We start from the raw sequence: 22268 nt of genomic DNA on the forward strand, positions 1-22268 counted from the left end.
AATTGACAATCCTATTAATCAGCAATATTTATGTCCTTCTGTCTGAACTCGGTTGTTGGTAGATCAATGTTGGCTATTCCTGGCTTCTGAGAGGGATTCAGAGACATCTGTTACATCATGTAACTGCCCAAGGGACAGCTAACACATTTAATCATCCATTCAATTACATACTTCCATTTCCGGACGCTCAAAATAACAGTTTTTATTCTGCCCGTAACCAAGCAACAATCACACTTCCTGTGTCACTGCAGACAGCATGAACTGAGTATTAAAGTCTGTAATTATGGGAAAATCAGTCATAATAAGGAAAGCTACTATTATAAATATGCATTAATCTCAATGTTATCTACATCACTGGTTCCAAACCTGTTTGGGGCTAAGGGACTGTGCCATTAACTTTATCATTTTTTTGCAATTCATCTCACAGTGACATCATCAAAATCCAACAGGTAATTTTCTGAATGGTGAAAAAGATATGTGTTGAAATTAAACATAGCTTTCATTGGTTGGAATAATTGATGATTAATAAAGCAAATCTTAACAATTAACAACTACTTGTTAAACAAGAACAAAATTCAATATCACTTTCACTAAAGCCGGTCAGTAACAAGATAAGGGAACAATAACAGATGGAGGGATGATAGAGGAGAGACAGAACGATGGAGACAGAATGAGGGAGATTAAAGAGGAGAGACAGAATGATGGAGGGATGATAGACGAGAGACAAGTTGATTGAGATTATAGAGGAGGGACAGAATGATGGAGAGATGATATAGGAGAGGATAAAATGATGGCGATGATAGAGGAGGGACAGAATGATGGAGAGATGATAAAGACAGAACGATGGAGAGATGATGGAGAGACAGAATGGAGGGATGAAGGAGGAGAGACATCGTCACTACAAGATCACCGGCCTTTCACTCGGTACTGCCCCTGAATATGATGTCGACAGGTGAGAGAAATGAGTTTACCTGTGTATAGAAGAGTGAGGTCAGAGGTCAGGTCCCAGCAGTAGGACAGTCAAATATCCACCTCAAGGCGAGCCAGTGAAACACTCCTTCAACTACTCACAGGTGGTTAGGGTCAGTCCTCCCCTCTCTCGCCCCCTCCCCGCACCATGGTGTCTGCAAGGTCCTAGCTCCTACCTGGGTCCGGGAAGGGCCCTGAACTCGTGGGTCATAGAAATATCATAGAGTAGTCCAAGTTTAATAAAACCATTACCAGCTCTCCAATCCTCTTCTCTTATTTTCTCTTCTTCTTTCCTACCCCTTCTCTCCCCCCTCCTCTCTCCTTTCATTTGTGTGCTCTTCCCTCCCTTCTCCTCGACTTTCTCCCTTGCTCCTCTCTTCTCTGGTCAAACTTCCCTCCCTCCATACCTCTCCTCTCCTCCTCTTCGCTCTCCTCCGCACCTCTCCTTTCATCCAATTGCCCCAGACGATGGCCTCCGTGTCAACAACGGCAGCAAGATGGCTTCCATCACCTCAGGCTCGCGGCCGGTCTGCTCTGGGGGTTAACGCAGTGTTGGTGGCATCACGTTGGCCTTCTCCAGAGGTTAATGCTGTTTGTGACCATCAGAAGTATCTTCTCCCTGGGGGTTAATGTTGTGTTTGTGACCATAAGAAAGATTTTCTCTGCAGGTTAACGCTGCATCGGTGACGTCACAAAGGCCTTCTGGAGAGGTTAATGTTGTGTTTGTGGGCATCATGGAGGGTGTTAAGTGCAGGTTAATGCTGTGTTTGTGACCATCAGAAGGAACCAAGGCTGTGATTTCCAGTTAGAGAAGGCTTCGGGCTGATGACATAAGCGCTGCAGCCTGGAAAATGATTCCCTTCCACTCAACCGTTAACTTGAAATACTAGTGAATTTGAAATATCATCAGAACATATTATAACTAATTTAGCATTACATAATTTATTTTAGCAACTGATTGAACTAGTATCTAAAAAATACAACTGAAAAGAGAGCAGGGTACGTAGAAACGCATTAGTGATTAATTATTCAAAGACAAACTATACTCGCCCCTGAAGACCCTTAATGACCTGTGACTATATTTACTGCATATTGCAGTGCACATATGACTATGTTATTTGACTATCCATATCCATACATTTCTTTGATAGGATTATACTGATAAAGATGACTATCGTACACCAGGGTTACTTTACACGTTTATTTTACATTTTAAAAAACATTAATTACATGGAAGGTTCTACATCACAGCCCGCCAAAAATAATTCAGAAATTAATATAAAATGATATATAGGCTATATATATATATATGTTCTTAAATATAATAAAATAATTTTGTCAATTTGAAAAAATAGTTTCTTTCTTGTGCTGTCAGTTCTCTATTGACACTTTAATTCCAATTCCATATCGGAGTTTAAAATCATGACATTGATTACCAATAACAATCAGGTTATTGTGTGGGTCCAAAATTGGGGGACAGTGGGTGTAGTATGGGGAGGGTGGGGTCTTGTGGGGGACAGTGGGTGTAGTATGGGGTGGGTGGGGTCTTGTGGGGACTTCTGGGTCATTTTTTTTTTAAGATCAACTGGTGAGAGAAAGGAGAGAAGAAGTCAAAACATTAGCAGACAGGTTGGTGGTCCCTTCACGTCCAAACAGAATGATAGCGGACACACAGCAAGACAGAAGAGCCAGAGACTACACGAGACGGGAGTCAGACGGGAACTCACCTCACTGTTGAGGGCAGATGTTTTTGGCCTTGCCGTGTGCGGATCTACTCTGGAACCGAGGAAGTCGAAACTGTGTTTTCAGAGAAGCACACCGATCCAGTCAGAGATGCAGCAGTACACCAGACCACCAGACCACATTAAGGTCCAATCCCATTTCTACCCCTTAACCCATCCCCTTACCCCTCCCCCTTGTTTTGAAGGGGTAAGGGGAAGGGGTAAGGGGAAGGCGTAAGGGGAAGGCGTAAGGGGAAGGCGTAAGGGGTAGAAATGGGATTGGGCCCAAGGCCCAATCCCATTTCTACCCCTACCCCTTACCCTTACCCCTTCAAAACAAGGGGGAGGGGTAAGGGGAAGGGGTAAGGGGTAGAAATGGGATTGGGCCTCTACACTTAAACACACCCATTATCTCACCCGTGTCTTTGCCTGGCTCGGCTCCACCCTCTGATCCCCCTCCGCTGGGCACTGGGTCCTCCAGACCGGCCCCTTCCCCCTCCTCTCCCGCCCCCTCCAGCGCGGCGTTGGTGATGCTTGGACGCTCCGCGCCTCCCTCCTCCCTGACCCGCCAGTCAGGAGTGGATGTGATCAGGGGCCTGGGCTCTGCGGTGAGCGTGGGGGTGGCGGGCGGAGACGGGAAAGAACTCTCAAGAACGGGGAGGTCAGAGAAACTGAGGACCACCGTGGATCCGTAGAGCCGGTCCTCCTTTGTGTTGGGGGAAGATTGTTGTGGTTCTGGGAGGCCTGCCGGTTCTGGAGCTTCTGGAAGATGTGGTGGTTCTACAAGTTGTGGAGGACGTGGAGGCATGCAGATGTGAGGACCATAGACACTAATGCTACCACTAATAATACTAGTGTGACTACGACCACCACTAATAATACTAGTGTGACTACGACCACCACTAATAATACTAGTGTGAGTACCACTAATAATACTAGTGTGACTACGACCACCACTAATAATACTAGTGTGAGTACCACTAATAATACTAGTGTGACTACGACCACCACTAATAATACTAGTGTGAGTACCACTAATAATACTAGTGTGACTAGAACCACCACTAATAATACTAGTGTGACTACGACCACCACTAATAATACTAGTGTGACTAGAACCACCACTAATAATACTAGTGTGACTACGACCACCACTAATAATACTAGTGTGACTAGAACCACCACTAATAATACTAGTGTGACTACGACCACCACTAATAATACTAGTGTGACTAGAACCACCACTAATAATACTAGTGTGACTACCACTAATAATACTAGTGTGACTACCACTAATAATACTAGTGTGACTACCACTAATAATACTAGTGTGACTACGACCACCACTAATAATACTAGTGTGACTACGACCACCACTAATAATACTAGTGTGACTACGACCACCACTAATAATATGCCACACTTTATTTATTTACACTTTATTATCACAGGTAGCAGGTCTTACCAGGCTGCCCGCTGTCCTCGGTGGTGCCAGCAGGGGGCAGTGTGTCTGAGTCAGGGGCCAGTGTGTTTGCGTCAGGGGCCAGTGTGTCTGCGTCAGGGGCCAGTGTGTCTGCGTCAGGGGCCAGTGTGTCTGCGTTAGGGGGGAGTGTGTCTGCGTCGGGGCGGGATCTGCTCTTCTTGAGACAGAAGCCTTTCCTGATGTCCGCCAGCAGGTTGTCTATGATGCAGCCTTCCTCCTGTACCGCCACAGTCTTCCTCACTGCAGAACGGGGAAAACAGGCCACTACTGCATTGGTACTATGGCAACAGTGCACCCTCGGTGCATACTACATCCATACCATACAGCATATGGATGAGGGATAGGTGGATGAATGGATGGATGCATACTAATACATAGCAGTGCATTGTAATAAGGACCATGAGCCTTTTTAACACTCACAGCGCTTTCCATCCTCCCCTTTGGGTCGTTTGCTCTCCTCCTCCTGCTGCTGCTTGCGCCGCCGCTCCACCTTGACAGCCTGCTCCCTGCGGCTGTGGTTCTCCTGAGGGGATGGGAAAACATCGATAGATTAAAAAAACGTATAAAAGAACGTATATATATTTGTATATACGCACACGTCTATAAACTTATATGGCATAGATAGAAATTCAAAAATAAACATAGAATTCATCTTTCAGATTGGCTGGAGAGAGTTGAATTACCTTTCTGATTGGCTATAGAATATTTAATGAACTCTCATTGGCTGTAGAGTTTTTAATTAGCTCTCTGATTGGCTGTAGACTGAGTCACCTTGTAGGCTTTGATGAAGAGCGCTCTGAAGGCTTTGAGGGTGTTGAAGACGTCCTGCAGGTCCAGCCTGGAGGGGTCTTCACAGAGGTACACCGCCAGCGTCCTCTTCTCTTCCTCGATGGACGTGAACATCTCCTGTAGCTTCTTGCAGCCGGCCAGGTTGTCCTGAAACCACAGAGGACATGTGAGACCCTCACCATAACCACACCCTTAATACAGACCCTCACCATAACCACACCCTCAGTACAGACCCTCACCATAACCACACCCTCAATACAGACCCTCACCATAACCACACCCTCAGTAAAGACCCTCACCATAACCACACCCTCAATACAGACCCTCACCATAACCACACCCTCAGTACAGACCCTCACCATAACCACACCCTCAATACAGACCCTCACCATAACCACACCCTCAATACAGACCCTCACCATAACCACACCCTCAATACAGACCCTCACCATAACCACACCCTCAATACAGACCCTCACCATAACCACACCCTCAGTACAGACCCTCACCATAACCACACCCTCAATACAGACCCTCACCATAACCACACCCTCAATACAGACCCTCACCATAACCACACCCTCAGTACAGACCCTCACCATAACCACACCCTCAGTACAGACCCTCACCATAACCACACCCTCAGTACAGACCCTCACCATAACCACACCCTCAGTACAGACCCTCATCATAACCACACCCTCAGTACAGACCCTCATCATAACCACACCCTCAGTACCGACCCTCACCATAACCACAGAGAAAGAGGGCGCTGCCGTCGGTACCTTGATGGCCGAGAGGTAGTTCTCCTTCAGGTCCTCCGCAGAGGAAGCCTCCACCTTCTTCTGCGTGTTCTCCAGGAACCTGATGAGGGTGGCGGCCTCCGACTGGATAGACTCCAGGGGCACCCTGAAACACACACACAGCTCACACCGTCAGCGGGCACCTGCTACCAATAAAGCTTTTAGAATTTGAAATTGACAAATGTTAAAGTTAACATCTGAATTTGAATTCCTAATTCTTTAATTGTCCATTTCAGAGTTGAATTTTTCCGAGAGGCCGATTCAGTCTCCTACCCAGCGGCCTTGTCACAGATATCCAGATCCTCTGGTAACTTCAGCAGGTCAGGATGGTTCTTCTCAGCCTCCTGTAGGTCAAAAAGAAAAGCGGATCAAACCAGACCAACGGGGTTCAGTCTGAACTGGTGGACTGGGAGGGAGGCTACTGAGACCGGTTGGGTCTCAGTAGCCTCCTGTGCTGCGCCCTGTTCCCGGTAGGTCCAGTAGGTCCAGTAGGGTACCTCTATCATGTGGTGGAGCAGGGTGATCCGTGACCCTGTGGCTTTGGTCTCCGTCAATTTGAGCAGAGTGCTGATCTTAAACCCTTCTGCGTTCCCTGTATGGCTGCCCTGAGGGGGAGGGAGGGGGAAGAGATAGATTAATTAATAAATTAATAAATTCATTCATTCAGAATGAGGCTTATCTGGTCTGTTGTTTGTTATGAAGAAGCTTACATAGTTGAGAAAGTTCCCGATGTCGAGGGTAAGTTTACAGAAACTGGGCAGGCGTGGGCTGTTCTTAAGGCCTTGAGACAAAAAAAACATAATATTACACAGATGTAAATACATCAATGCACAATAATACACATAAGATGTTGTATTAAGCAAATTAATAGTAAATTGTGTGCATAAAAAAGTAGTGTGTAATCTCATGAAATCTTATTCCAACACTCAAATGTATATGTGATTCTGTTTTGTCATTTTAAACTCATTTTATTTCTCATTGTGTAGTATGGACATTTTTATTGGACTTCATTATTTGTAATCCACATCAGAAGATTCACAATGCCTGTACCCCGGTCACAAAATGTGGTACTTGTGCTTCAAATGATATACACACGGCTAATTAGACTAAAATGCACATTTTATGCACGAAACCTTGAACAAAATGAAGAAACCACTTCCAGTTATGAATTGTACGAAAAGATTTGTTATTTTTGAACGAATCGTTTGTGAATCACATATCATTAGTATGCAGCCGCATTATACAGATCAGATGTGGCAAACATTGGACAAAATTCTACAAGAATTTATTAATTAGTTGTGTGGATATCATTTTACGCAGCACAATTAACAAATATTTGTGCATGGAGGTATATACATTGTGCATCTTCTTCTGTGGGTTACAAATATTAAAAACGTCCATCGTGTCCTAAGCATGTGAATAGCATGTCGCTAGCATGCAGAGAGGGACTGACTCTTGCAGGCTTGCTCCACCAGCTGGGCTTTGGGCATCAAACTCTCCAACACAACGCTGGTCTCCTCGCTCAGCAGCATGCAATCTATACGCAGCGTGTAGCTACACACACACACACACACACACACACACACACACACACACACACACACACACACACACACACACACACACACACACACACACACACACACACACACACACACACACACACACGGTTATGGCAGTTACAGTTACAGTTACAGTTAATCAGGGCAATTTAGACCAGATTTTGCCCCTCAATGGGGTATCAAACTTGCTGAGCGCTGAGTGCAATTGCCAATTCAAAAAAGTCTTCAAAGTGACACGAGAGAATCCAAATGACCTAAAACCCATGTTACGAATGTCACTCATAATGGCTAATGCTGTGATATTTGTTTACTATTGTCAACTATGAAAACACTTTAAAAAACATGTATTGTGCTGTATGGATTTAAAGATCTACTTGAGACTACTCATTTCCAACTCTCTATAGAAAATCATAAAAAAAACTCTGATTTATAGATTATAACCATCAATGTTATTATCATGATTTATGTTAACATCCATGGTTTACCAACACCTCCCGCTTGGTCAAGAGAGTATAGCGAGAGTTTCTGTTGTGGAGTTGTTTATCATCTACCTTCATTTAAAAATGGTATACTATTTTCTAAATCATGGAGTCTGTCCCCAGCATTGGGTAATGTTCAGGTAATCAATAGGACAGATTTAGTTAAGGTATATGGGTGCAGTACCATGGGACAGCCAGCAGGAGGAGATAAAAGCGGTCGACGTCAGCCAGCTTGTCTGGTTCTCCTTCATAGGAGCGCAGGTTCTCCACCTGAAAGAGAGGTTTTCATACAACAGCTTCAACTGTAGAGTAGACTCTATAGACTCAGTCTACGCATTTAGAGTCCCACCCACTCACCTCGTGTTTCTCTGGGAGCAGTTTCAGCAGCTGTTTCAGCGTCTCAACGTTAAACTTGGAGCCGTCTCCTCTCTGGATCATTGCCACAAACTCCTCATGGGAACTGTAGTCCAACAGCAAAACACCAAGCAGAATGAGGTTAATTAGTGATTCCACAGAGCATCGATGGAAACACTCTGCTAACATCTTCAGGGAAAAAAACATCCCCAATGTTTGTTTGAGTGCGTTTGTTTACCATCGGAATTGCTTCAGGAAGATGTTGAGGTTCAGATTTTTTTTACCGTCGATGAAAGATATCTGAGAAGAGACGAAAAATAACATTTCTTTCAATTAACATTCTTCTTTAATCCATTATGTAAATAACAAACAACTCTACCTATATAAAATGAACCAACAAAGCCAGTTCCGCCTCCGGCTGAAATGAGCTAGATGAAGGTCCCGACCGCTCCCGTACTAAGGTATTCACAGAGTATCTATGGATACCTGTTGTTATTTTAGCGTTTGTCTGATCCTATTATTTCTGATTGGTAATGCCTATATATCGCTGGGGTCGATGGTCAAAAGATTTCAATTTGGGGGATATATACATATCCACTGTAAGCAGGTCTCGAAAAAGTTTTGGTGCCAACATTTATTTCGGGGCCACTATATGTCCGGTCAGAGACAAAAACGTTGGCACGGCCACCCCATAAAGTCTGTCAAGGTAGATTTTCCTTTTCAGTGAGAATTTCTGTCAGCTTTAGAAAGAAGCAGAAACTTGCCATGCACATAGAGGCCACCCACCTGAACACGTGTATAAAATGTGTGTGTCGAAAGCTAAGAAATGAGGTCACAGCGCCAAATTGTAATTTTTGGAAAAAATGCTAAGCTTATTGCTAATGCTCAACTTCCATTGCAAGTCGCGTAAGAAGGAGGCCGGAACTTGAAACTTTAAAAGAACATAGAGGAACCCTCCCTCAACACGTGTACATAGTTTGTGTGTCTCTCTGTTTAACTGACTGTGCCTGTCTCAAAAAAGAACTGTACCATACAACTTATGCGTGATCCAAAAGTCCTACTATGTTGTAGCAGAACCTCTGGGGGAGACGGCGCAGAGCGTGGGCCGCTAACCAACCACTCAAAGGGGCGGAGATACGCCAGGTTCTATTTCATGTAATCTCCGCCGTCCAGACCTCGCCTGATGGGCTTGTCCCGTACGCGCTCTCGCATGCACTGAAAATGTCAGCTATGCACCAATCAACGCGGGCACTGCCCACATTCACCACGGCCCAGTGTAAATCATGCGGCTTACAGAAGAAAAAAAATGGCATCGGTAAATGTCCAGTTAAAGGCACCTCCTTGGGCTTGGCCGGGGGCCCGGTGGCTTTAGCCGGGCCGTCGGTCTTCGGCAGAGCGAACAGCTCCTCGATGCTGGTGTAGTTGGGCTCCAGGGGTCCGGATGAAGCAGAGGTCCACATGGAGTGACCCTCTGGGGTCACGCAGAGGGGAGAGGGAGAAGGTTAGCACCCCCAACCACCACGTGTTCACCATGGCTGACTCTATCCGATCAATCGTTTCTTTTTAATGTTTCCATTCCCAATAATCGCTTGATTGGATAAACCGATTCAATGATTATTGGGAATTCCAGGCTTTCTTATTGTTTACATTCACAACCCCGGAACAACTCAGTATTGACGCTCGCTCGATGGATCATCGAGGGGTCATTTGGTGGAAGATATGCCACACACACACACACACACACGCACGCACACGCACGCACGCACGCACAATAACACACACACACACACACACAAGCACTGACCTAAGATGGTCATTTTCTGCCAGTTGAGTTTCTTCATGCGCTGGGTGGGGCAGCGACCAGGGGGGGCGGACTTAATGTAAGCTCTGCCAAGCCCTCGAGAAACATTGGCTTCAATCATTCCACCAGGAGGAGGAGGAGGAGGAGGAGGAGCTCCAAAGGGAAGAGGAGGAGGTGGAGGAGGAGGTGGACCGCCTCCAACGCCAGGGGGAAGTGGAGGAGGTGGAGGAGGACCTCCTCCAATGCCAGGGGGAAGTGGAGGAGGTGGAGGAGGAGGAGGAGGTGGAGGAGGACCTCCTAAACACGGAGGCAGAGGTGGGGGAGGAGGAGGTGGAGGAGGACCTCCTAAACACGGAGGCAGAGATGGGGGAGGAGGAGGTGGAGGAGGACCTCCTAAACACGGAGGCAGTGGTGGGGGAGGAGGAGGTGGAGGAGGTGATAGATTAGTGGTTTGGGATAGGTCAGAAAGGCTGTCCATCAATACAGTCTGGACCGCCATGTCAGTGGTCGGGACCCTCCGATTGGGGGAGACAGGGGGAGGCAGGGCCTTTGAGGGAAGGAACCTAGATAAGAGCTGCTCCGCGGATTCCTCTGGGATCTGATCTGAAATACAGAAACACACTCACACAAAAACACACACACACACACACACACACACACACACCTCATTAAACTACCATGTCAGTCATTAAACATATCTGCAGATACCGGTTGATAAGGAGAAGGGAGAGGTTAAGCATGGCAGAGTATGGGGACATTGGGGATCGATCTCAGAACCGTTCGGCAAAAAGTGTAACACCCTTAAAAACGTCTCTATGAAAGTCAGAGCACGCTACCATCCTGGGACAGCAGCATGGCTCGGTCCCCCAGGGTCTCCAGGACCCCCCAGACGTCTGTCCTGTTTGGAGACACCAGCAGCAGAGCCTGAAGGACTGACAGCAGGTGGAGCGATGCCGGGGTGCTGCTCACCTGCCACCAGCAGGGGGAGACAAACACAATGCATGGAGAGATGGAGAGATGATGGAGGAGATACAGAATGATGGAGAGGTGATGGAGGAGAGGCCGAATGATGGAGAGATGATGGAGGAGAGACAGAATGATGGAAAGAAGATAGAGGAATGACAGAATGATAAAGAAATGATGGAGGGGAGACAAAATGACGGTGACATGATAGAGGAGACAGAATGATGAGAGATGATTTAGAGGAGACAGAGTGATGGAGAGGTGATAGGGGGAGGAGGAAGAGGAAGAGCATACTCTGGTAAACAGGCTGGTGAAGACATCTTGGTGGCTGCTCATGTTGATGCCACCATACATCTCCATCATGTCATCCTCGTCCTCTGCCAGCGAGTTCTCAAATGTTTCGCACTGGTGGTTCAGATTCATGTCATCCATATCCCTGCACAGGACACAGGCAGGCAGAGTGACAGACAGAGAGACAGACAGACAGACAGACAGACAGACAGACAGACAGACAGACAGACAGACAGACAGACAGACAGACAGACAGACAGACAGACAGACAGACAGACAGACAGACAGACAGACAGACAGACAGACAGACAGACAGACAGACAGACAGACAGACAGACAGACAATAGGAAAGACGGACAGATAATAGGATAGACAGACCAAGAAAAAGACACACGGTCAGAATGAGGTTAAACAGGGACAGACAATTTTTAAATTCTTCTGGTGGAGTTGGGCCTGTTCTGTACCTTAGTCGGGGCAGTAGGTCAAGCAGCTGCAGACCTGGAAGAGAAGTAACAACAACATAAAAGATAGTATGTTGTAGATAATACTAAACTCATAGACCGTAGACTATAACGACAATTGCACAATCCAACAGTGGACAGTTTGTACTGCTGCTAACTTTTGGTCTTTAACCGTTTTGTTTTTACTCTTATTCTATTTATTGGAGTTTTTCTCTTCACTGTGAATTGGTATGCTATTGCAAAAACTTGAATTTCCTTTGGGATCAATAAAGTATTCTTCCATCCATCTATCGACTCATATCTCTATCCATCCGTCCATCCCCTATCAACCAGTGCTGAGTATGGGCTACATCCATTGTGATCAATAATATTGATAGTGACCTATGAATTCCTTGCGCAGCTTGTCCCTCTTGCGGAGGTCGTCCAGGCCGTGAAGCAGCGTGTTCACCATGCCCATGAGGGTCTCCAAGTAGTCCACGTTGTCCGTGGCGTGGAGCTCGTTCATGATCACGCTGAACCGATACTGCTGCTTCTTCAGGCTCTGGGAGGGAGACACAAGCTGGGGTCAAAACCAACAACCACCAGGGTCTAGACCCTACAACCACCAGGGTCTAGACCAGGGGTCACCAACGCAGCGCCTGCGGGTACCAGGTCGCCCGCTAGCACCCTATGAGGCGTCCGCAGGCCTGTTCTAAACATAGCACAACTCATTCTTGAACAACTCTTTCCCACCTTTTTTAAGTCATTGTTGATAATTATTGTGAGAAATCATTAACATGATCAGTGTCTTCACGTAGATATGTGAATAGATACTATCATTAATCATTAATAATAATATATAACTAAAGGCAAACTGAGCAAATTTGTTATTTCAGAAGTGTATCAAACTCGGTGCCCTTCGTATGACTCAGTACCCATGAAGTAGCTCTCAGGTTCAAAAAGGTTGGGGACCCCTGGTCTAGACCCTACAACCACCAGGGTCTTAACCCTACAACCACCAGGGTCTAGACCCAACAACCACCAGGGTCTAGACACCATAACCACCAGGGTTGTCACGACCCGACTGGAGCCAGGGTCTAGACCCGCCAACCATCATAATCTTGACCCCCACACCACCTTGCGTCCAACCCCCACAAACACAGGGTTTAGACCCCAAAACCACCATGGTCTGAACCCCGCAACCACAAGAGTCCAGAACCCACAACCACAAAGGTCTAGACTCCACAACAACCAGGATCTGAACCCCACAACCACCACAGTCTAGACCCCACAACCAAGTCATTGTTGATAATTATTGTGAGAAATCATTAACATGATCAGTGTCTTCACGTAGATATGTGAATAGATACTATCATTAATCATTAATAATAATATATAACTAAAGGCAAACTGAGCAAATTTGTTATTTCAGAAGTGTATCAAACTCGGTGCCCTTCGTATGACTCAGTACCCATGAAGTAGCTCTCAGGTTCAAAAAGTTTGGGGACCCCTGGTCTAGACCCTACAGCCACCAGGGTCTTAACCCTACAACCACCAGGGTCTTAACCCTACAACCACCAGGGTCTAGACCCAACAACCACCAGGGTCTAGACACCATAACCACCAGGGTTGTCACGACCCGACTGGAGCCAGCCATCATAATCTTAACCCCCACACCACCTGGCGTCCAACCCCCACAAACACAGGGTTTAGACCCCAAAACCACCATTGTCTGAACCCCGCAACCACCTTTGTCTAGATCCCACAACCACAAGGGTCCAGAACCCACAACCACAAAGGTCTAGACTCCACAACAACCAGGATCTGAACCCCACAACCACCACAGTCTAGACCCCACAACCACCAGGGACTCAACCCTACAACCACCAGGGTTTATTCACCACAACCACCACCCCACAACAACAGGGTCAAGACTCTACTGAAACCAGGGTCTAGATCCGCCAACCATCAAAGTCTTCACCCCACAACCACCTTTGGTCCAAGACCCCAGGGTCTAGACCCCACAACTATCAGGGTCTAGACCCCACAACCACCAGGGTCTAATGTTATGTTATGTGCTTCCCCTCACATTGTTTTAATGGAATGAACATCTCCCAGAAGTGAAGAGCAGGAAGACACGTTGAGACAGTAAGGCAGTGAGTCACCTTGTAGTGCTCCAGGGCATCGACGGTCTGCTGGTGTCCACTGACTTTATACAGCGTGATGCACGACAGCAGCCTAAACACCTCCATCTTCACCATCATGTTAGACGTGTCCAGAGCTGACAGAGAGACACATTGACAAAGAAGGTGAGATAGACAGACAGGTCAGGGAGACGGAGAGACAGGCAGACAGACACCAACAGACAAACAGCCAAGTAGAGACAGACAGACCTCTTCTTCTAAGTACCTGCTACAAAGCTCATTGACACTATGGCTGATAATATACAACACAGCACACAACCCTATATTTGATATCTTCCATCCCAGGCGGTGGCCCCCCTCACCCTGGGCCAGCGTTCGAACGTATCCCTGGTTGTCCAGCATGAAGTCAAGGCCAGTCTTGGAATTCATGACGGCGCGCACGCAAGCCACGCACTTCAGCTGGAGCAGGGCGTCGGTGATGTGCAGGCACCCCCGCCCGGACACTCGCTCCAAGGCCTCCAGCAGCAGGTCCAGCCCGCGCAGCTCCAGGAACTGCACCTTCCAGGCCGTGCTGCTGGACTGCAGGCGCCTCAGCAGCCCTGAGTAGTTGGTCACCGTCGGGACCTGTGCAGGTCAAAGGTTGAAAGGTCACTGAGCCTGGTTCTGCTGGTTCTGCTGGTCAGATTTAAGGGGATACTTCCTGGTGCTTTGATTGAACCATTGTAACCGCCTCTACAGTATCGCTTTCACTAAAACATCCGTAGCCAATATAGTTTGGCAACATTACTTCCTTGTTCCAATGAAATGGGATGACATGTGAATTAAGAAAGGGAAATATAGCACTTTTGTCTTTTGGAAATGTGCGTGGTCATTAGTAAAGACTTTGTTGACAACAAAACAGCAATCGCGTACTTCACAAAATGTCTAATAACAAAGGCAAAAGAGCTATCTGGCTATTGTTGTACATTTAAGAGGAATCGGCATAACAAAGTCAATATATCTTCAAAGGGCGTTTTATTAAAGCCAGGAGAGAAGGCTTGTGATAGTTTCAAATCTTTCATACCTTCATACCTGACATTTCACGGGTTATGATGGTATTTCTGTGAAAGCTGAGCTGGTGGTGATAGAATGCATTGTAGGATGTATGACATTGTCTCTTCTGCAGTGCTGTGTCTCCAAGTCTTGCTGGGTGCAAACAATACTTATGGCCCATAGAATAATGAATAGATAGGAAAAAAGTGCCCTTCTTCTATGGCTTCTTGATGGAGTGTGCTGAACACGGAGCTGATGTGCGGGCGATGGGGGAAGACAGGCAGTTCAAGGCGGCCTGGGGCTAATAAACTGCATTATGAAAACCGCAGTAATAAACTGCAAGGGCAGAAGTCATCTCAAGATAAAGTTGTATGTGCCAATGTTTTCATGATGCAATCAAAGACCCAGCGAGAAACATGACGGACAGTCTCTGGCAAGAGGTGAATGGAGAAGACAGCCCTGCGTCTGTGACAGGATCTGGTGTCAGCATGTACACCCCTGTGTGAATGGATTCACTGGAACTTTATCTGCGAAATTACCTGGAGCAGTCGGATGCAGAGCTCTGGGTCTGCATCCTCCAGGTTGGCGTCCAGCTGGGCGTCGGCGTCTGGACCGCTGCTGGTCACCAGATCCTTCGCCGTCCCCCATTTAGCCCTGGCGGCCATCGGTACTGGAGTCTGAGACACAGAGAGAGAGAGAGAGAGAGAGAGAGAGAGAGAGAGAGAGAGAGAGAGAGAGAGAGAGAGAGAGAGAGAGAGAGAGAGAGAGAGAGAGAGAGAGAGAGAGAGAGAGAGAGAGCGCTGGGGACAGAACAGAGGTAGGTGGACCAGGTCGGAGAAGGAGGGAGATCAAATTTGGGAGGTGAGGAAAGGAAAGGAGTCAGGAGAAGAGGAGAGGACATGAGGAGAGAAGAGGGGAGCGGAGAGCAGGGAGAGAAGTGGAAAGAGGAGGGAAAGGAAAATAGGAGAGATTAGGTCAGTAGGGAGGTGAGAGGAGCAGAGGGGGTGGAAAGAGGAGAAGAGGGAGTATTCTTTCACCGCACATTAATTAGCGTCAGTGAATTCATACCAGCGGTTGTTTCTATAGCAACAATGTAAATGTCATGTAAAAGTTATGGTCGGTTAATGGTCAGAGAAGCTGGCTTAGGAGAATAGGAAAATTATTTACATTCATAAATCCAAAAAATTGTTTTGGAATAAATATATTATATAAGATAACCTTTACCCGCACTTTTAAATTGATCGTTGTTTTATGTGACTGTTGAGCAAATCGCTGCCGTGGTTTTAAGAGGCAGCTCCGGGCTGTTTGGTACCAGGAGCCAGCAGACTCCCTCCTCCTCTTCCCTCTACTCCTCCACCACAGATAGTCGATGTAATCTGCCTAAAGATCTAAATAAATAAACACATTTCCCACTCAAAAGTTTGAGGGGACGGCCAGCCGAAACAGCTGATCTGTTCTAGAAAGGTTATTTTGTTTGCTTCACTTACCGTTAAAGGTGACGCGTTGCGGCTGACACGTTATTGGAACTCTTTCAACTCCAAGCGTTAGAGCGACCATCAGTTTAAAACTTTTTGAGAGGGGAAGGGACTTTTTCTGAATACTTGGCGAGCGGAGAAAACCCCGCCTGCACAGTTGTGCTGAGTCGGACAGGGCGGGTCACTCGCTCCTGAACTCGAGAATCACTGGTGGGAGAGGATTCTGAACCTACCGTTATTCCTGTCAGCCGAAACGGCATTTCCGGTCTGTAACTTTCTTTACAGTTAACGTCTCAAGTTAGATGGGGAGAGAAATCAGAGAATACTGTACATACATCCCTATCAATTGATCTCAATAAGATATTGCTTGAACAATGCGAATTCTTTCAGTTCCAGTGTCTATGGATTAAGGCTTTTGCACTGTTCACTGCAGGCCTACTTTTATAGGCTATATTGGTAAAATACAGTATATTATAATTATTGTACATATACTATTGTTAATACTGATACTTTACGTCAATTGTAATTGTACTGAATAATTTCTACTTCATTATATCGTGAGACTATTTCTTTTTAAATTAGTACCTGCCTCTCATATTGATATTTTAATGAATGTGCCGAGCAGAAATGTAATCCAGTAGGAGCTGTGGCAGGTAGTTTACATGACCAGACAACCTAATTTGGGCCTCATCCTGCAATTTCTGGCATGACCCTTCAGCATTCCTTCAGTGCTACCAAGGTTCCCGAGGCCGCATGACACAATCTCTTTCTGTTCCTCAAATAATGCTGGGCATTCAGTGTGACAGAAGCGCTTTGAGACAAATGAATGACTGTTTGGTCAGACAGTGTTCAGGGTGGAGAAGTGCATAGTGTGAAGGGGTACAGATGGAGTCAAGCACCAAGGTGGAACCCTAAGTGTGTTGCCTTTCAGAGCGCTAGGGTGCAGTAATGGCAAGCATATCCCAGAGCAATGTTATCTCCGGTCAGAATGAGAAATTAGTAGGTACTGTATCACAGTCTTGTTGGAACAGAAGGAGAGGTTGGAATGTAATCTTGTGGACGATGGACTATCAGAAGGCAGAAACAGAGTAAACATTGACAAATCAAATCGAATCAGTGAGTATGATCCTATCAACTGCTAGATTCACTGGGGGTTGCTGCAGGCACTATGGAGATTTTTTCCTGGTGAGGCATGTGTCCCCACCCAGCTCCCATAGGACGTGACATCTGGAAAGGGGAAGAATTCAAAACAACCTCGTGATTCAGACATGTTGTCATCATATCTAGACATCTTTAGAAGAACCAGTAGCTCAACAACCTGGTGAGTGGGCTGAAAAGCTGTGGAATGATGGCTCTTTTTTGTTGTTTATCATGTCATTATGAATTATTACTTGATTAAATCACTTGATTATTAAACCATCATTGTGAAGATGAATGAACTGTGATCAAACTGTCCACTGGAGACTATTTATATCGATATTTCTGATCTTAGGTCATATTGATGTAGTTAAAACTTTAAAGATCCTTTATCTTTGATTCTAGTTCTAATCTTGCATGGCGACTATTTACTATTTTATTTTTCTCTCCTTCCCTCTCTGCCTGTTTATCTCATTCTCCGATATGCGGCCCCTGTAATTACAAAAGAGGGCCACTAAGAACGTCAAAATAAAAAAAAAGTATATTTTAGGTGTTAGGTGTTGATGTTTTTTATTTGTTTACTTTGTCTTCTAGGCGTAGTTTTGTTTAAGTTAAAATATGATATTCATTCATTTTAAGAGTCACAATGTCACAACCTGAGATTTAAGGATCTTGTTTATACTCATGAAGATATTGTGAGACCCTCCTCTGTAGTTTTATTACCTTTATTCAGAAAAAAATTATACAGGCCGTTAAATAATACATATAGGCCTACTAAATCATTCTTTGAAATGATGCTAAACAGAACTCGGCTAACCTCCGAGCAACACATGCATTCTCAACCAGCAGGTGGTGCTGTGGGACTGAAACATCCTCTACCATGGGTTGGACGGTACAGCTATTAGGCCTAACAGTTATATAAGTCGTAAACTATTCTATACAATAGTTATACAATCACTTAGAGTAGAACTATATCATTCCTAAAATGGAATAGTAACTATAGAAACAATAACTATACTATAGTATGAATAGTAGTAACTATAGCAGGAATCTTTCTATAACAGACACAGTTTGGCACAGTTGATCAGTGAGTTGTGGTCAAACAGCCCTGAATATAAAGAGCCATTATAGTAGGCCCTTGCAGTTATTAAACAGTACAGTTAGGATAGGATGTGATGTCATCTTAAAGTGTATTTTGTATTCTGTGTGTGTGTGTGTGTTTGTGTGCACAGCACTGCACACGCATGCATGCGTATGTGTGTGTATAATGTATATACGTATGTACATACTTATGTACGCATGTGTGTATGAATGTATGTACGTATGTATGCTTGCATGTGTATGTGTGAGTGATTATCTATTTATGTATCTGGGTGTAGATAGGTGGGGATAAACACGTGTATTTGAGTGTGTGTGTGTGTGTGTGTGTGTGTGTGTGTGTGTGTGTGTGTGTGTGTGTGTGTGTGTGTGTGTGTGTGTGTGTGTGTGTGTGTGTGTGTGTGTGTGTGTGTGTGTGTGTGTGTGTGTGTGTGTGTGTGTTTTGGAAGCAGGTCTGTGTGTTTATTACTGTTTGTGTTTGTAGGTAATAATGTGTGCGTGCGTGTGTGTATGCATGTGTATATATATAGGTATGTATGTATATATGTGTGTATGTGTGTGCTGGGGGCCCTCTTCCTCGGGCCCTCAGAGGCTGAGGAGCGGCTCCTTCTCCTGCACCAGGAGGAGCCCCAGCTTCTCCCCCCGGCGGGGGCCCCAGGAGACCCGGAGGAGCTCCAGGAGAACCAGGACCAGCCAGGACAACCAGGAGCACCACAGACCCACCTGGGAGGGGACACGCACGTCAGGGACCCCGTAGTCTCACCGATCAGCCAGCCCAAAACCTCCTGACCGCCACAAACCACTGCTCCAAACACCTCCCAACCTCAACCTCCAGACATCCCCCAGCCCATAACCTCAAGGCACCTCCCAGCCCAAAACCTCCAGACCCAACAGACCCAACATTTAACAGAAAACATATACAAAATGATTGAGAAAGTACAGCCTAATAAAGCCACATGCTTTTGACATGCTACGTACAATGCCATTTTAGCCTGGCTCCGCCCGCCTAAGTACTTCCGCTCAATTTTATTTTGAATTTCCCTTCAGTACTAGGTCTGGGCGGGTCTGGGTGGTGTGTTAGTGGGTTTTCTCAGTCTACATTTTCTGCGTCCAATCAGCGAACAGAGGGAGCGGCTGAGATCTATGACGTTAAAGTCAGCCAAACGTTAGCGATTGGTTATGGCATATCCAGAGTGGCACTCTGCAAATCGAATAGTTTAATTGAGTGGGTCCACACTCTCTGTACAAATGAAATGAAGTACGAGATTCTGGTAGGACCAGGCTAATGCCGTTTGTGGTACCAGCTGTAAATAGCTGTTCCTAAACCATAATTACATCTCAAAAACTCTCACTAAGAGGAAATGAAGGTGAAGAGTAGACCCATTCCCGATACAGCCATAGTGTGCTTGTGGAGCTTTACAAGGTAACCCAGAACCAAACACTAGTCTACTATTCAATAGAGACATGATTCAAATGAAGGATGGTTGCTGTTGTTTACCTGAGCGATGGCAAACTGGTCGTAGAAAGAGGAGTTATCCAGACCCAGCTCTAGGTCCGTCTGCTGGAGCTCTTCACAACTACACACACACATGCACAGGAACAGGAACACACACAAACACGGACGCACACACACACACACACAGACACAGAAATATGCACACACACACAAACACACACACACACACACACACACACACACACACACACACACACACACACACACACACACACACACACACACACAACAATATAGGAAAGTAAGTAACAGACAGTAAAACTAAAATAAACTTTATAAAAACCGTACATGTTTGACCACCGGTTCATTAGCCATTTATAGCCAGTTCTGTTACGGTAGTGACAGCAGCCAGCCAGCCAACCTTCCGGCGCACCAGTCGGTACAGTCCACTGGGCAGGCTGGTGGGCTGAGATACCCATCATACATTTGGGTCGGAAGGGGGGGGGCCCTTCAGATAGACATTTAAACGACTGACTAAGGTCAACGCCCGTGTACACAGCAGGCTTTCCACTGATAATACTGACGGCCATGCCGAAGGAGGGGCTCCTGAGGGGCCGGGCGGGGGTCCGGTACCTGAGGGGCCGGTGGGCCCGCAGCGCCGTGCACCAGCTGCTGAAGCCCAGTGTGCTGAGGGTCCCGGCCACAAACAGCAGGCAGAGCAGGGCGGAGCTGGCCAGCAGGCTGAGCAGCACACGCACCCGGTTACTACAGGAGAGAGGACACAGGGCCGGGGCCCACCGGGAGAACTTCAGAACACTGTGAGCAAGAACTCCAGGCAACCGTTAATACAGCAAGAACTACAGGCAACCGTTAATACAGCAAGAACTGCAGGCAACCGTTAATACAGCAAGAACTACAGGCGACCGTTAATACAGCAAGAACTACAGGAGACCATTAATACAGCAAGAACTACAGGCGACCGTTAATACAGCAAGAACTACAGGAGACCGTTAATACTGCAAGAACTACAGGCGGCTGTTAATACAGCAAGAACTACAGGCGACCGTTAATACAGCAAGAACTACAGGCGACCGTTAATACAGCAAGAACTACAGGAGACTGTTAGTACAGCAAGAACTACAGGAGACTGTTAGAATACAGCAGGAAATACAGGATACTGTTAGAATACAGCAAGAACTACCGGAAACTGTTAGGATACAGCAAGGCAAGGCCTTCAGAAAACAGGTTTTAAATACAGTTACAATACATCAAGACTCCAGGTATCAGTTGAATCAAGCATGAATTGAAAAGTGAAATTACGGTTAAGTATCTCCAAAGTAACTACAAATCCCATCTATTATTGATCTCTTTTATTCTACAAGTTACAATTTCTTAAATACTGAAATAAACCTCCCATAACCCATATACAAAAAAATCGGTCTATCTACATGTCTCTCTTTCTTCATGTAGGCCTAATTCATATTGATGCTTCTATTTTTATCTTTATTTTATTTTTTCTCACACGAGACGTCATAAATTCGTCACTGCACTGATGATGTACATCTTGACTGACAGACAGGCATGTTTGCCAGTGAAGTTATCCATGACAGAACATCTCTCACTCGTCGTGTCCCTTGCAGAGATAGTAGAAGGTCCGCCAAGCCTGCACCGCGGACACGATGAGGGATGCGATGCCCACGAAAGTGACGAAGCGGCAGGAGGACTCGGGAGCCCATTCCTCCACCACAAAGCTCTCCTTTCCTCCTCCTCCTCCTCCGGTCGCGTTCTCCTTGCGCCACCTCCCCTCCGTGAAAAGAAGACATCTCCCCTGGAAGTCGTCGCTGTTTTCCGACAGCGGCACAACCGAGATGAAGCCGAACAGAAACGCAAGGAAATACAAGATGCATTGGCCAAAAAGGAAATTATCCAGGGCCATGGCTCCCTCCAAACCTTGACTAAAAGACGCGCGGGTCGCACTGCGGCTGCGCACTGAGGGCTTCCACAAGAAGGCAAGACAGAGGTCTGCGTGGTTCGTGGTTCCTCCAGTGGGATGAGGTACCACCGGTGGGACGAGGAGGTAGCACCGGTGTGCAGGAACAGCGGGGCCAGGAAGGTGTTATAGGGCCCCTGGGACTTGTTGATTTAATGAGCCAAACACAGACCACTTCCATGTGCCTCACTCTCAAAATGTACTGCTGATGATGAGTTGGGAGTCTTATCTTCAATTTATGGACACAAAAAATAAAAACGTAATACGAAAGGTGTGGTCAA

General features: G+C 46.2%; 2 protein-coding genes and 1 long non-coding RNA gene across 3 annotated transcripts; all 3 read right to left on the minus strand.

Annotated features, from left to right (window-relative positions):
- Positions 1 to 2497: 2497 nt before the first annotated feature.
- LOC130375034 (uncharacterized) lies at positions 2498 to 3171 on the minus strand. The gene is made up of 3 exons (XR_008893707.1): positions 3108 to 3171; positions 2697 to 2766; positions 2498 to 2554 (listed from the first exon to the last, which is right to left on the minus strand). It is a non-coding gene; the product is annotated as an uncharacterized LOC130375034 (long non-coding RNA).
- Positions 3172 to 3186: 15 nt separating this feature from the next.
- LOC130374980 (inverted formin-2-like) lies at positions 3187 to 16473 on the minus strand (the record flags this gene model as incomplete). The annotated part of the gene is made up of 23 exons (XM_056581964.1): positions 16319 to 16473; positions 16062 to 16211; positions 15371 to 15508; positions 14162 to 14423; positions 13821 to 13936; positions 12058 to 12217; positions 11680 to 11713; positions 11219 to 11360; positions 10798 to 10930; positions 9965 to 10564; positions 9498 to 9631; positions 8399 to 8460; positions 8164 to 8266; positions 7991 to 8076; positions 7219 to 7319; positions 6476 to 6546; positions 6263 to 6370; positions 6039 to 6109; positions 5748 to 5871; positions 4945 to 5109; positions 4594 to 4696; positions 4156 to 4413; positions 3187 to 3470 (listed from the first exon to the last, which is right to left on the minus strand). Coding segments are annotated over exons 3-23 (3243 nt in total), but the record flags the coding sequence as incomplete, so codon positions are not given.
- A 1755-nt stretch (positions 16474 to 18228) lies between these two features.
- On the minus strand, positions 18229 to 21975 carry LOC130374591 (transmembrane protein 179-like). The gene is made up of 4 exons (XM_056581449.1): positions 21620 to 21975; positions 20631 to 20762; positions 20040 to 20118; positions 18229 to 19264 (listed from the first exon to the last, which is right to left on the minus strand). The coding sequence occupies exons 1-4, from the start codon at positions 21931 to 21933 to the stop codon at positions 19127 to 19129; spliced, it is 663 nt and encodes a 220-aa protein (XP_056437424.1). The 5' UTR covers positions 21934 to 21975; the 3' UTR covers positions 18229 to 19126.
- Positions 21976 to 22268: the final 293 nt, after the last annotated feature.

Source organism: Gadus chalcogrammus, chromosome 21, assembly GCF_026213295.1.
Source record: "Gadus chalcogrammus isolate NIFS_2021 chromosome 21, NIFS_Gcha_1.0, whole genome shotgun sequence".
Taxonomy (NCBI): Eukaryota; Metazoa; Chordata; class Actinopteri; order Gadiformes; family Gadidae; genus Gadus; species Gadus chalcogrammus.